Raw genomic sequence first — 14,771 nt, 5'->3', positions numbered from 1 at the left:
TGGAGTGGGTGTGAGGACCTTACCTAGTAATGACTATTGTAATAGTCTCAGAGTTGTCTTATAGAACTTAAAGATTCTTGATGACTGGACACAGCATAATGACACTAGGGTACTTAGGGCTTGGAATGAGATGAGGACATTAGGCTGGGCCATAGAGCAGGTCATGCAGGCTGACACTGCAAGTAACCTGGAGCTGTAGGGGGCAGGGGCACCCTACGCAGAGGAGGTGACCCAATGCTAGCTAGGTTTCCCAGGCTCTTTAGGGATGGCCTCACTTGAATAATTTCATGGGCTCAGGAGCACAGGGTCTGTCCCTAGTTGCCTGTACCTGGCTCTGATACACGAGGGATGGTACATACCAGTCCAGAGTTTGAGTCCATCATAAGGACAGTGGTTGTGGGTATGCACTTAATCAGCCGCCCCAAAAGGGAAAATGACCAGCATCAAGCCAGGAATGCAGAACTGGATCAGTGCAGTATTTTCATAAAACTATGTATCAAAACACTATGGTACTGGCATAAAGACCAACATACAGAACAAATCACCCAGAAATGACGGCAGCATATTTGATCAGATAATTGACAAGACTGCTAAGAGAATCCAATGGGAGAAGGCAATCTTTCCAACAGTTAACTTCTTGGCATTGACACAAGAAGCACAGGAAACAAAATCAAAAACAGATCAATTGTACTACATCAAACTGCAATATTCTGTGCATTAAAGCAGCGGTCCCCAACTTTTTTGGCACCAGGGACTATTTTGTGGAAGACAATTTTTCCATGGACCAGGGTGTGTGCGTATGTGTGTGAATGGTTTCAGGATGATTCAAGCACATTACATTTATTGTGCACTGTATTTCAATCATTATTACATTGTAATATGCAATGAAATAATTATACAACTCACCATACTGCAGAATCAGTGGGAGCCCTGAGCTTGTTTTCCCGCAACCAGACAGTCCCATCAGGGGGTGATGGGAGACAGTAACACCGAAGTGTGTTGCTTATATCCAGTTTACTCCCTAATCTCGTTTTGGTTGCTGTCACTGCAGAAAACCCTGCTTCACAAAGATGCTGGAAATGGAAGAAAGCTTTTCAGTGCTTTTGTGGCAATCTCAAGATATTCTGCCATGACTTTAATCCAGAATGTATGTTACTTGCCACTCACTCATAGGGTTTTGATATGAGTCTGCAAGCAATTGATTATGGTCTCTGTGCAGTCAAACTCTGCTAATGATAATCTACATTTGCAGCCACTCCCCAACGCTAGCATCACTGCCTCAGCTCCACCTCAGATCCTCAGGCATTAGATTCTCCTAAGGAGTGTGCAACCTAGGTCCCTCACATGCTCAGTTCACAGTAGGGTTCGTACTCCTCTGAGAATCTCATGCTGCAGCTGATCTGACAGGAGATATAGCTCAGGTACTAACACAAGCAATAGGCAAAGGCTGTAAATACATATGAAGCTTCACTCACTGGCCTGCCACTCACCTTCTGCTGTGCAGCCCAGTTCCTAATAGGCCATGGACCAGAATCGGGGTTGGGGGCTCCTGCATGAAAGAATACTATCAGCCCTGACTGCTGTGGCTCAGTTGGTTGAGCATCATCTCACAAAGCAAAAGGTCATAAGTTTGATTTCCTGTCAGAGTACGTGCCTGGGTTGCGGGCACCCAGAGTACGTGCCTGGTTGGGGTGCATGTGAGAGGCAACTGATTGATGTTTCCCTCCCTACCTTCCCCTCTCTCTAAAAATAAGTAAATATAGATCAACAGAGTGAACAGGCAACTTTTTGAATAGATGAAACATTTATAAATTATATATTCATTAAGTGGTTAGTATCTAGGTTATATAAAGACTGCTAAATCCAACAGTAAGAAAATAACCTGATCTTAAAATGGACAAATTTAAACATTTGCACAAAGAATATACACAAATGGCCAAGTTCATAATCGTTAGTCATCAGAGAAAAGTTAAACAAAACCACAATAAAATACTACCTCACAATCATTAGGACAGCTACTATTAAACACAAAACAGAAAATAAAAATTGATTGAGGAGGATGTGGAGATACTGGAATTCTTGTGGACCTTGATGGAAACAGTTCCTGGGTTCTTCAAAATACTAAAAATAGAATTATCATTTGATCCTGCAATTCCTCTTCTGGCTATATACCCAAAAGAATGGAAAGCAGGATCTTGAGGAGATATTTGTGCAGACATCTTCAGAGCAGAAATCTTTGCAACAGCCAAAATGTGGAAGCAAGGGAAGTGTCCATCAACAGGTGAATGAATGGAAAAAGAAATTATGACAAAGATATATAATGAAGTCTTATTCAGCCTTAAAAAGAAAGGTAATTCTGAAATTATGGCAGGTAACAAAAGGACAAAAACTGTATGATTCTTCTTATGTGAGGTAGCTAGGGCAGTCAAATGCAAAGAGACAGAGTAGCACAAAAAGGTTGTCAAAGGCTGCAGGAAGAGAAGGATCAAAGTTGTTATTTAATGCACAGTTTCACTTTTGCAAGATGAAGAGTTCTCAATATTCACTGAACAATAGGAATGTTGTACAGTATCAAACAGTACACTAAAATACTTAAGCAAATCTCATGTATGTGTACTTTAATGCAATAAAAATCCATAAGTATATAATCATACTTTACAATGTCAATTGGAGCAGACTTTTGGCTGAACCCCTACTTACTGCTCTCATAAATTTTTTCTCTGGTATGAACTTTTCAGAGTCAAGTGAATGGGAGTTTTGGCTAAAGACTCTCCAGCATTCCTTGCACTCAGAAGGCATTTCCAGTGTAAACTCAACAATGTTTAATGAGGCCACAGTTGTAATCAAAAGTCGTTCCCCTATCTGCTGTTCTCATACGACCTCACAGCAATATGAACTAGCTGGTGTGTGTGAGTCTGGAGCTGAACCCTGAAAACTGTCCGTGTTAGCTGCACTTGCCGAAACTAAAGGGTATTCTACCTCGTGGCACTTATAAAGCCCTTCTCCAGTGCGGATTTTCTGGTACCTAATGAGTGTGAAGCAGTACTAAAAGAACTTCCCACATCTGTTGCACTCATAAGGCCTTTCTCAGGTGTGAACTCTCTAATGAATAATGAGTGAGGAGCCGTCCAGAAAGGATTTCTGACAGTCGCTGCACACGTAACTCCTTTCTAGTGTGGATTTTCTGGTGTTCAACAGCTTTGTCTTTGCGGCTGAAAGCTTTCCCACATTCTCTGCACTCATAAGGCTTCTCGCCACTATGGATTTTCAGGTGGTGCACAAGTATATGTTTGCGTGTGAAGGTTTTCCCACAATCACTACATTCATAGGGCCTCTCTCCAGTGTGAACTCTCTGGTGTATAATGAGTGTCGAATGGTTCCCAAAGCATTTCCCACATTCACTGCACTCGTAGGGCCTCTCTCCAGTATGACCTCTCTGGTGTCTAATGAGTGTGGAGCGGTTCCCAAAGCATTTCCCACATTCACTGCACTCGTAGGGCCTCTCTCCAGTGTGACCTCTCTGGTGTCTAATGAGTATGGAATGGTTCCTAAAGAATTTTCCACAATCACTGCAAACGTAAGGCCTTTCTCCAGAGTAGACTTTCTGGTGACCGAGTTGGGACAGTGTAAGGAAAGCCTTCCCACACTGGCTGCACCCAAAAGGCCCCAGCTTGGTGTGAATTCTCTGTTGGTCATTGAGGCACGATATCTGTGTAAAGAATACTCCATATTCCGAGTGCTCATAAAACCTTGCTTCGGTGTTGACTTTCTGGTGCTGATCAAGGTGGGAGTTTCTAGTCTCACCACAATCCCTGTGCTCATAAGGCTTTTCTCCGGTGTTGACTTTCTCATGGTCAACAAGTACATGTTTACAGAGGAAGGCGTTCCCGCAATGAGTGCACTGGTAATCGTTTGGCCCATTTTGAAAGGCCTCTCTACCTGCAGTGTCCCTGTGTGGTTTCCCCACACCGTGGGAAGCCTGTTGTTGGAAACAGCCTATGCTGGCTGTATCCCTGCACCTCAAGGTCCTCTCTGTCACGCGAACTCCGCAGTTCCCCACGAATGAAGGCTTCGCCTTGTCCCGTCTAGAGAGTTTCTCTCCAGTTTGCTGCTTGTGGTGTTGATTCTTTCCCCCACAGGTGTACAGGCCTTGATCAGGGTGCGTTCTGTCCTGCTTATCCAGGTGGAAAATGTCTTTCAAGAGTGGGCCACACATCTCCCAAGAATGAGACTTCTGGGTGCATGAATCTTGATTTGGGGTCCGCACCTGTGACACTCTCACAGAATCACCTTGCCCTGAAGGGACCTCCTCCTCCTGGGCTCCAGGCCAACAACCTGTAAGCAGACAAATGCCGGGGAAGTGCATGTTGAGGGGGGAAGTGGGGAGGGGGCAGCTCATCAGAAATGTGTGTCAGACACCCAGGAATAAGGGACTGCTGACAGGCAAGGGGGCCTAGACACAGTGGGAGGAAACCTGCTGGCCTGGGAGCTCACGACAGGAGTGCCCTGATGGGGAAAGACACGAGAAAGGGACAGGGTGGAGAGGAGAAGCAGGGTGTGCAGGTCACTCCTCTGCAAATGGCTTTCAACTAGAGCATGGCTGCTGGTGACTGGTGAGCACTGTGAGGTGGGTTGTGTCCAGACCCAGGCATGCCTGACTAGGGCACAGTAGCTGGTATTCTAGGACTATTTAAGGACATGCACAGATGTCATTGCACCTTAAGTGTAGGTCAAATGTCAAGAGCACTGCAAAGGGAGTAGTGGAAGGGAACAGGTGAGAGGTGGAAGCCACAAAATTCGGGGGAGCTGGAGACTGGAAGATACCAGAAGAGGAAGCAGCGCCCATGATCTCGTGGTAGGAAGGACAGAGCTGCCCCCAGAAAGGACAAGAACAGAGTCCAGCCCAGGACCCTGGGGTGGATGTGAGGGCCTCACCTATGGAGGACAACAGTGCCAAGTTCTCCAGCATCACACTGTGGTACAGGCATCTCTGAGCCTCATCCAGGAGCCCCCACTCCTCCTGGGAGAAGTGTATGGCCACATCCTCAAAGACCACATGGCCCTGTGAAAATGGGGGCAGTTCAATCAATGTGCAGCTTCTGTCTCCAGCATCTTCAGTCTTTCCCCCCACACTTCCATCCCTCTTGCCCTCCAACTAACTTCCAATGTGGAAGAGATACAGGTCTCGTGCCTGTTCTCTCCTTATCACCACTGATAGATAACATGAAAACAAATGTGAAAATAGGTGGTAGAGGGAGCAGATCATCTAAACTCTGGGCCTGGAATGGGGCTCCACTCCTTTCAGCAAATCATCCTGCAGTCCCCCAGATTTCACCCCCCAGACAATAAAACCTGAACTCCTCTTTCTCCCTTACTTGGCCTGTGTCAGGGCCTGGAGCTAAACAATGACACCACTCCTCACATGCACATCAGTCCTGTCCCGAACATCTTTACGTACCTGGTCCCTCCACGTTCCCAACTTGGTTACTAATACCCACCTGCCCACTGCAGGCATTTCCATGGCCTCCCGACATGCCACCATGCACATGAAATCCAGGCAGTTTTACAAACGGAATCACTATCCTATTTTGCCCCATCCCATCCCAGAACTCCCAAGATCCCTAGCCCCAGAGAGCACCAGGGTCCCTGTGTATTTTCCCCACCTGGCCCAGTCACCTGTGTCACACTCAGCACCCCAAACCCAAGGAGCTCACAGCTCTTAGACCTCCCCCACTGTATTGCTGTCCTGCAAGCTGTCACAGACAACCTCTCCTCACACGACCCTCATTCAAAGCCCAGTACAGGAAACTCCCCGCCCTCTCCCACACCACGCAGTGCTCCTAGCTGACCCTTTTTCACCTCAACTAATCTACCAGCCTGAATGAAACAAGGCAGGCCCCACCAAGAGTGACTCCCACATATGGGAGACCAAAGAGGGAGAGAGCCCTGCGCTCAGCTGATACCTGACCTCCTTCACGAAGATGCTGCGACATCTCTTATATCCCCAACTCCGTTGGAAACCTTTCAGACTCCTCTGCCCTTGCCCCTCATAAGCACCCCCAACTCCTATTCCCTTAAATAGGAAACCTCCTGCTTCCTCACCTGTCTCTGTGAAGCCCACCACCACCATCCAGGCTTCCAACAGAGACAAACCTCGGCCTCCTCCATCCACTCCCTGCCACCATGACCTAACGAAACCTGATGGACAACTACACTTCCATCCACGCACCAGCAACTATGTTGGGGCTGCCTGCAACCTGAACACATCCCCTGACCTCCAGACCTGTGTCTACCTGCCAACTGGGCACCTCCACTCAGACTCTCCGGGACATCTGAAACAAAACCCAACTCTTCCTAGTCCCTTTGAAAATCCCTCCTTCTGCTGACTTCTGCATTTCAACAGATAGAATAGCCATCCTTCCATGGAAAGCCAAAAGCCTTCGGGCCATCCTTGAATCCCCCGTCCACCTCATCTTCCAGCTGCCTCACTCTCCATGCCACTAAATGGGGGCAGCTGTATGCAGAACACATCCAGAAGGCAACCTCTGCTCTCCCTCCACAGCCTGCTGTGCCCAGCCACCACCACAGTAACTTCCTCTGGGGTCCCTCCACCTCCACCTCCATCCCCACAGTATCTCCTCCATCCTGTACCTAGGTGCAGCCTGCTAAAATCTGGGTCAAATCTCCTGGCTCCTCTGCTCCAAACTTTCCCTGGCTCCTACTTCCCTCAGATTGAGACCCCGGACCTCAGGTTGCAATTTTAGACCTGGTAACTGTGTCCTTATGCCCCAAACACTCTCCTAACCATTCCATATCCTGCCAGATATAATATTCCAGCTTAGTCTCATTTGCAATCATTTGAAAATCCTGGATCCTGGGCCCAAGATGACCTTCCACATCTTACCCCATCAGCTGTCAGAAATGAGAACCACTCCTGGCTGGGTGGCTCAGTTAGTTGGAGCATTGTTCCATGCACCAAAAGACTGCAGGTTCAATTCCCAGTTGGTGAGCATGTGGGAAGCAACTGATTGATGTTTCTCTCTCTAAAATCAATAAACATATTCCTGGGTGATGATTAAAAAAAAGAAAGAAAGAAATGGGAACCACTCCATATAATTTGGGGCTGAGTTCAAGACCCCGGACCTTGGTGAAACCACAGGAACTTCAGACCCAAGGGAAAGAAAAAGAGGTGAAGAAGCTCACGACACCCCCATTCTTTCTATGAGAGTGGCAAAACCATCAGGGCTGATAACAGAGCAGGGATGAAGGTCCGGTACATCCTCCACTCACCTGTGCCAGGTCCATAAGCTTTTCTGCAAAAGTCATGGGAATGTGTGGGAAGTGGGGGGCCATGAAAGATGGGTAACCATGGTAGGTGGCTGTTGTAGCTGAGCTGGACCACCATCCCTGCCCTGACCAGTTCCTCTGACCTCAGTGCCACTAGCATCAGCTGTGTGACTATGCATAGGACTGAATTGCCCTGAGCCCCAACTCTGTTACTGTAAAATGGGGACAATTGTTCCACTTCATAGGGCTGATAACAGTATCAAAACATAAATTGTGCACACTACTTGTCAGCTCTAACTGTCCAGGCAGGAGATGAACAATTTTGCATGTTTTCAGTGCAAGGGAAGGGATAGGGTTTTGAAAATGTGGATTTGCATTCTTCTTGCTTTTTAAGGTTTTCAGAGGATGTGATATATAATATTCTGTTGTTGGCAAATACTACAGGTAAACTAACATTTCAATTTTTATAGTGTTGCCATGATCAATTTATTGAATGTGTTCATTTAAAACATTTTTCATTGATTTCTTTAGAGAAAGATAGGAAGGGAGAAACATCAGTTGTTGTTCCACCCATCCATGCATTCATTTATTGATTCCTGCATGTGCCCTGACCAAGGATCAAACCTGAAATCCCTGTGCATTGGGATAACATGCCAACTAACTGAAGCCACTCAGCCAGGGCAAATGTGTTCATTTCTAATTGCCTACCTATGTGTACATATTTAGAAGAATACTGGTTAACTGTTGTTTTAATCAACAAATGTTTCATACATTACGAATTTACTGAGTTATAGGGAAGACTCCAAACAAGCAGGTCAGCTTCTCTTCCTTTCAGCAAAGAAGCCTGTCTGCTACATGATCCTCTCAAGGGCACCTTTAGAGGTCCCTTACTGTCTCACTCATTCATTCCTCTTGCCCTGAGGGGTAGAGGACTGGGATACAGCAGTGCCCTTGTCTAGAGCACATATGCCTCACAGACCTGGCTGTTCTTTGTTCCACAGAAATTGTCCCCCAGGATCCCTTGACCTACAGGGTTAAGTCTCTACCACCACCTGAAGCCTCTACCTCCATCCTGACCAGCAACTTCCCACATCCAGGCGTCCTCTTCTACAGGCACCCAGAATACCTCCCATGCCAGAGATGCTCCTTTCTGGGATGCTGAAACCTCTATGCCCTGCATTCAGTCTCAGGCCTCCTGAGGGTCCACAGGGTCCATCAGAAATAAGGACCTCAGGCCCTGGCCAGGTAACTCAGCTGGTTAGAGCATCATCCTGATATGCCAAGTTTCAGGTTCAATCTCCAGTAAGGCCACATACAAGAATCCACCAATGAATGCATAAATAAGTGGAACAACAAATCAATGTTTTTCTCTTCAAAAATCAATAAATAAAATTTAGAAAAGAAATGAGATCCACAGGCCACACAGGGTCCCAGCCCAGGCTCCTTTCCAGGCCTCCAGAACTTTAAGTCCACATACTCAAGTGACTTTGTAAGATCTTAGTAAGACAGGAAAGTAAGAAGCTAAGAAAATTCCTTGGCAAGTGGAATGGGGAAACTGAGACAGACAGCTGAACACACTGACTAAGAAATTTACAGCCAGATACAGTAGGTCACCACTCCAGAGATAACATCCAGGTCTCAGTGGTATTTCAGCTCCAGGTCCAGAAAAGCAGCAAAACCAGGTGGGTGATTCCAGAACCAACTGCAAGGACCAAAGAACCCCTGCTCTGCCACTGACTAATCAGTGGAGACCTTGACCCTAAAAGGGAACACCTGGAGAACTGAGGAATAGTCTACTGAAACCCTCCCCTGAGATCTCCCCTAAGATTCCCACCTGCAAGAAAGAGACAAAAAGTCCCAAGAAAAAGGGGACAACTCCCCTCTGGGGAGTAGCGGGCACCACTCCCTTTCCCTTCTTCCCCCAGTTGTTTCTTCATAGGTACGTGTCTCCTTAACTCTAAATGGTCCCCACAGGACTTGCAACCACGGGTGCAATGCGCAGCAGCAGCTAGTCCCAGACTAACTCCCAGAATCTGTCCCGAAAGCCCCCTTTTCTCTGGCGTCCCAGTGAGCTAAGGCAGCCCCGCCTAGGCTCTTGCTTGTTGCTTCTTCTATCCTAAGCCCTTCCTTGTCTCACTCTTCCCAGATTTAAGAAACGTTCCCTCATAGTTACCTGGACTCGCGTTGTGAAAGCTTTCCCATATGAAGTCAAGAACCCCAAATCCACATCTGGTCCTAGGCAGACCCACTCAGGGTCGGTTCCTGTCCGGGAACACTGCGATGACATGTCCAAAATCCAACTCATAATCTCCCTGAAACGGACTTCCTGTGCTCGCTTCCCGCCTCCATACTTTCAGATGCTCAGGCAAAATAAATAAAACTTGGGACGGTCCTTCCCGCCCTACTTTTGCTCACAGCTACGTGGGATGTATTAGGAAACCTTGCACGTTGAAGTGTCTCCGGAATCTCATCAAATGGCCCCTGACCTCTACCAGCCTGGTCCCGCCCCTACTGTCGCTCCCCAGGGGTCAACTCCCGTACCTCCCCGGCCTGAAGGTTTGACCCAATTGAAACGTCCAGCTCGGAACACGCCCCTCTGCAACGCTGACCCTTCAGAAACTCCCACGGCTTCCAGCCGCTCAGGTAGTCCCTCGAAGCGACACTCGTCGCCCTGTCCCCTGGACATAGAGACCCCGGTTCCACAGCACTCAGGTGCTTCCGAGGGAATGCTGCCCCGTTCTCACATCGCGGACACGGGCCTGAGCGGCGCCCCTCCATCCGCGCTCGGACTCGGAGGTGGGAGCCGGGGGAGGTGGTGGGCAGAGACCAGGGGGACACAGCACCCACCTCAGTCGGGCTCATTGGCGCGACCTGCCACCAGCATGAGGGAAGAGCCGCCGTAATAAAAGGGCTCCGTCCTGTCTTAAGAACACCTCCGCGCGGCGGGGATGACGCCTCTGCTCCCGCTTCCCATTCACTTCGGTGCAGCTCAAGACTGAAGCCGCTCGGAACCACGAAGTGGGTCCGAGCGCGCTTAAATCGCTTCACGTCACAAGCGGGCCTCTGAAGCCCCGCCCCCACGCAGTGCGTCCAAAGCGAGTCGCGGAGACACCTCCCCGATGCGATGCGCTCGCACGGTGAGCCCTCATTGGTCAGTCGCCGTCTCCGCACTACCTTCTGGGTAACGTAGTTTCCACGCCGTTACCTGGGCGGCTTCAGAACGCAGGTCGTCGCGGTCGGTAGATGCTAGTGGAGCGACGTTGTGAGGGGCGCTTGGAAACGGTGTTCCGGGGTCCAAACGGAGCCGGACTTGGCTGGCTCTAAAACAGGTTCCACGTAGATTTCCTTGGCGTGTAGTCCAGGAACGTCGCAGAATTTTTTTCTTTTTCTCCAGAAATGTTTAGAAACATGTTATTTCAGACTCGGAGAATCTCGGTTTCCAAATGCTGTTCGTAGAAAGGAACACACAACACGGTGATGACACTCTTGTTCCCTCAGCGCTGTCGGCTATCTTGTTTGTCTAAAGTATATTGACGCTTTGGAGTCGTTTTTATGAGCTTCAACAGGGTCGGTCAGGGACAATAAGGAAATGCCCCAGACAGGGCTGTGATGGGGAACTGAAGGCGGGATGACAGGCGGCATGAAGTAGTCAGAGTGACTCTGTGTCTCTGGTTCCCACAGAAAACGTCTTTCCTGCCTATATAGTCAGTGATTGTGTTCCAATCTAGCGAGCCACATTTTAATTCAGATATATATTACTCCATATCTGAGGTATTTTCCATTGTTTTTTATCCTCACCCAAGGACTTGCTTGTTGATTTTAGAGAGAAGGAAAGGGCGGGAGAAAGGGAGAGAAACTTGGATGTGAGAGGGAAACATAGACTGGCTGTCTCTCCCATACGCTCTGATTAGAGTGGGAACTGCAACCCAGGCATGTGCCCTGATGGGAAATTCAACAGGTGCCCTTTTGCTTTGCAGGACAACACCCAACCCGGTAAGTCACACCAGCCAGAGCTAGTTTTCATTTCTTTTAAGAATCTGAAAGCTCTCTAAAAGAAGAGATACTTATTACATGCCTTCTCCTGTATGCCTTTATGACAGCTGGGCCACGTGTTCAAAGGGGCATCTTATCCCTGTGATAAAAGTTTGCATATTTGTGATTGCAGCTCCTTGTTGTGAAGTGGTTCATCATTTTATCTATAATTGCAGCGACAGTGTCTGCCAGGGAGTTGAGATTATTTCTGGCAAAACACTTGTGAAATGCATATTACTAAATATTACTGTTATTAAAAATGACTTCGTAGTTTTTCAAGGAAAGTGGCAAAAATGGTTATAGAGAAATATAGCAGGGATAAGTTGGAGGAAAAAAGGTAAGATCTCAGTGGCGTTCGAGCAAGAGGCATTGAGTGTGAAGTCAGAGAATGAAGCTGAGACTGTGGTGTACTGAAACTTTGGCCACACTCAGGGTGTCATCTCAAAATGTGATTATTTTTAATTCTTGAAAACATTGAACGTCAACAGCTTGGAGAGAAAGGTAAAAATGATATGTGTTATTAGATGTTATTTATTTTTTAGAGAAACGGAGGGAGAGAAACATCAATGTGTGGTTGCCTCTCACACATCCTAAACTGGCGACCTGGCCCACAACCCAGGCATGTGCCCTGACTGGGAAAAGAACCAGCGATCCTTTGGTTCTCAGGCCAGTGCTCGATCCACTGAGTCACACCAGCCAGGGCAAAGTGATATTTTAAAAAAGAGTTGCCAGAAAGGTAAAAACGAAGTTGTACTGTTGTATACTTACTGATCTACATTCGGTGATCACTTAGCTCTATTTTTCTCTCCCTATCATTGACAATCAATTACTTAGTGGTAATAGTAGCTCAAAATCATATCCAGGTAAGTAACTTTGGGGATATGCCTTATGGTCTGTCTCTCCTGCAGGTTTGGCTGAGGAAGAACAAAAGAGGGGACTAACAAAGTGCTTATTTTTCACATCCAGGAAAGGGAAAGGCTGTTCTTGGGCCAAATTGCAATGCTGTGAACAAGAAACCAAGATTAAAGATAACTTCAGATGACTAAAGCTCATTCCAGTAATTCAGCTTCTGAAAATTAGCAAATCACCAATAGTCCCAAACTTCTAAAATTCAGCCATTGAGTGTTCAGGCCCCAAAAGACAGCCAATCAGTGACTGCCCCAGGATCCTAGGCAAAACTACATACTGACAAATATCCTCTAGGTAAAAGGAGAAATTAAAAGGGAAATTTTAAAAGCATTAATATTTTGAACTAGATGAAAATAAAAATGCTACCTGTAAAAAATCAATGTGATACAGCTAAATTAAATGATTAGAGGGAAATATAGAGCCTTAAACAGCTTATTACAAAAGACGCAAATATTAATAATCTAAGCTTTCTTAACAGAGGTTAAGAAACCAGAAAGCTAAGACCAAACCAGCCCCAAAGCATGGATAAGACAGAAAATAATAAAGATGAGAACAAAACTCATTGAAATAGAAAACAAATACACATTTAAAAATCAATGCAACAAAATCTTAGTTCTTTAAAAAGCTCTCCCTCTCTCCCCTTTCCTTTCTCTCTCTCTAAAAAATCAATTAAAAATTAAAAAAAAAAATGCCCTGGCCATGTAGCTCAGTTGGTTGGAGTATCGTCCCTGTACACCAGGGTTGCAGGTTCAATCTCTGGTAAAGTCACATACAAGAATCAACCAATGGATGCATAAATAAGTGGGATAACAAAATCAACATTTCTCTCTCTCTCCCCTCCCCCTAAAAAAATCAGGAAAAAGATACTACTGACCCTACAGAAGTTAACGTTATCATTAAGGGAGTATTATAGACAATCTTTATCCAATTATCAAAGGTGACAGTAGAAAATCTATATAGAACTATAATGAGTAATTTGTATTGAAAATCTTCCTACAAGAAAATTTCAGGCTCATCTACCTTCACTAAGTAATTCTTTTTTAAAAAACCATTTTTTAAAAAAACCAGTATCAGTAATCCCTCAAAACTCTTTCAGAAAATAAAGGAGGAAATACTTTCCAACTTATTCTGAGGTCAGAATTACTCTGACAGCCAAGTCAAAGGTATCACAAGAAATCTACAAACCCATTAACCCTCATCAGTACAGATGCAGAAATTAACAAACATCCAAAAACCGATTCAGCAATATATACAGAGGATTATTCATCATGACAAAGTGGGATTTGTCCCAGGAAATGCAAGGTTAAACATCTGAGTATCAATTAATGAAGTGTATCGTATAAGTAAAATAAAAGACAAGAAAAACCATAACCACACAATTATCTCAATAGATGGAAAAAGTTGGAATGGAGTCTAGACGTATATCCACACCTATATAGTCAACTGATCTTGAAAAAGGAGCAAAGGCAATTCAATGGAGAGGGTAGTCTTTTCAACAAATGGTGCTGAGGGAGCATTTGAGATCTTGCTTCCTGGCAATTGTTCCCAGTTTTGGCTCAAATAAACTCTTAATAACATTTTTCTTAAAAATGGTGCTGAAACTACTTATTGAACATTGTCACATTAAAAAAAAATGATCTAGATAGGGATCTTACACCTTTCATAAATACTTTCTCAAAATGGATACAAGAAAAAACAAAAAACAAAAAAAGGATAATAGCCCTGGCTGCTGTGGATCAGTTGTTTGGGTGCTGTCCTGTAAATAAAAATCTCATAGGTTCAATTCCCAGTCAGGGCACATGCCTACATTGCAGTTCTGTCCCCAGTGGAGACATATAGGAGAGGCAACTGATCAATGTTTCTCTCCCTCTATTTCTCCCTCTCTTCCTTTCTCCCTCTTTCTCTCAAAAAAAAAAAAAAAAAAAAAAAAGGGTGCAGTAATAGAACTAAATGTATAATGCAGAACTATAGAACACCTACAAGGTGAAACAAAATATACAACAGAAAATGTAGGTAACCTTGTATTTGGCAATGACTTTTCAGATACACCAGAAACAATCCAAAAAAAAAAAAAACTGGATAATTTGGACTTGATTAAAATAAAATCTTTGTGCTGTGCAAAAGATAATCTGAAAAGATATTCATCTGTCATTAGGGACTTGCAAATTAAAGCAATAATGACATATCACTAAAAATCTATTTAAATGGCTAAAACCCAAAACACTGAACACCAAATGTTGATAAGGACATGGAGAAAGGAATGAACTCTTGTTCATTGCTGGTAAGAATGCAAAATGCTACAACCACTCTGGAAGACAATTTCTTACCAGACTGAACATACTTTTACTATATGATCCAGCAAGTCATGCTTGTTGGCTTGAACTCAAACATATTGAAAACTTATGTCCACATAAAACCATAAATATACATTGAAGGTTTATTCATAAATAAAATTTGGAAGCAACCAAGATGTCCATCAGTGGGTGAGTGGATAAATGTGGTACATCCAGACAATGGAATGTTATTCAGTGATAACATACACA

At 45.3% G+C, this 14,771-nt stretch overlaps 1 protein-coding gene across 2 annotated transcripts; it reads right to left on the bottom strand.

The window, feature by feature from the left end:
- Positions 1–1,804: 1,804 nt before the first annotated feature.
- Positions 1,805–10,346, bottom strand: LOC112313903 (zinc finger protein 547). 2 transcript variants are annotated; one of them, XM_024570520.4, is made up of 3 exons: positions 10,135–10,346; positions 4,936–5,062; positions 1,805–4,335 (listed from the first exon to the last, which is right to left on the bottom strand). In XM_024570520.4, the coding sequence occupies exons 1-3, from the start codon at positions 10,147–10,149 to the stop codon at positions 3,074–3,076; spliced, it is 1,404 nt and encodes a 467-aa protein (XP_024426288.2). In that variant the 5' UTR covers positions 10,150–10,346; the 3' UTR covers positions 1,805–3,073. The 2 variants fall into 2 exon arrangements, with proteins under 2 accessions (XP_024426288.2, XP_071076073.1); XM_071219972.1 differs by lacking the exon at positions 10,135–10,346 and adding an exon at positions 9,461–9,763.
- Positions 10,347–14,771: the final 4,425 nt, after the last annotated feature.

The sequence above is a fragment of the Desmodus rotundus genome, chromosome 12 (assembly GCF_022682495.2).
Source record: "Desmodus rotundus isolate HL8 chromosome 12, HLdesRot8A.1, whole genome shotgun sequence".
Classification (NCBI taxonomy): Eukaryota; Metazoa; Chordata; class Mammalia; order Chiroptera; family Phyllostomidae; genus Desmodus; species Desmodus rotundus.
This window is presented reverse-complemented; position numbering and strand designations above follow the sequence as displayed.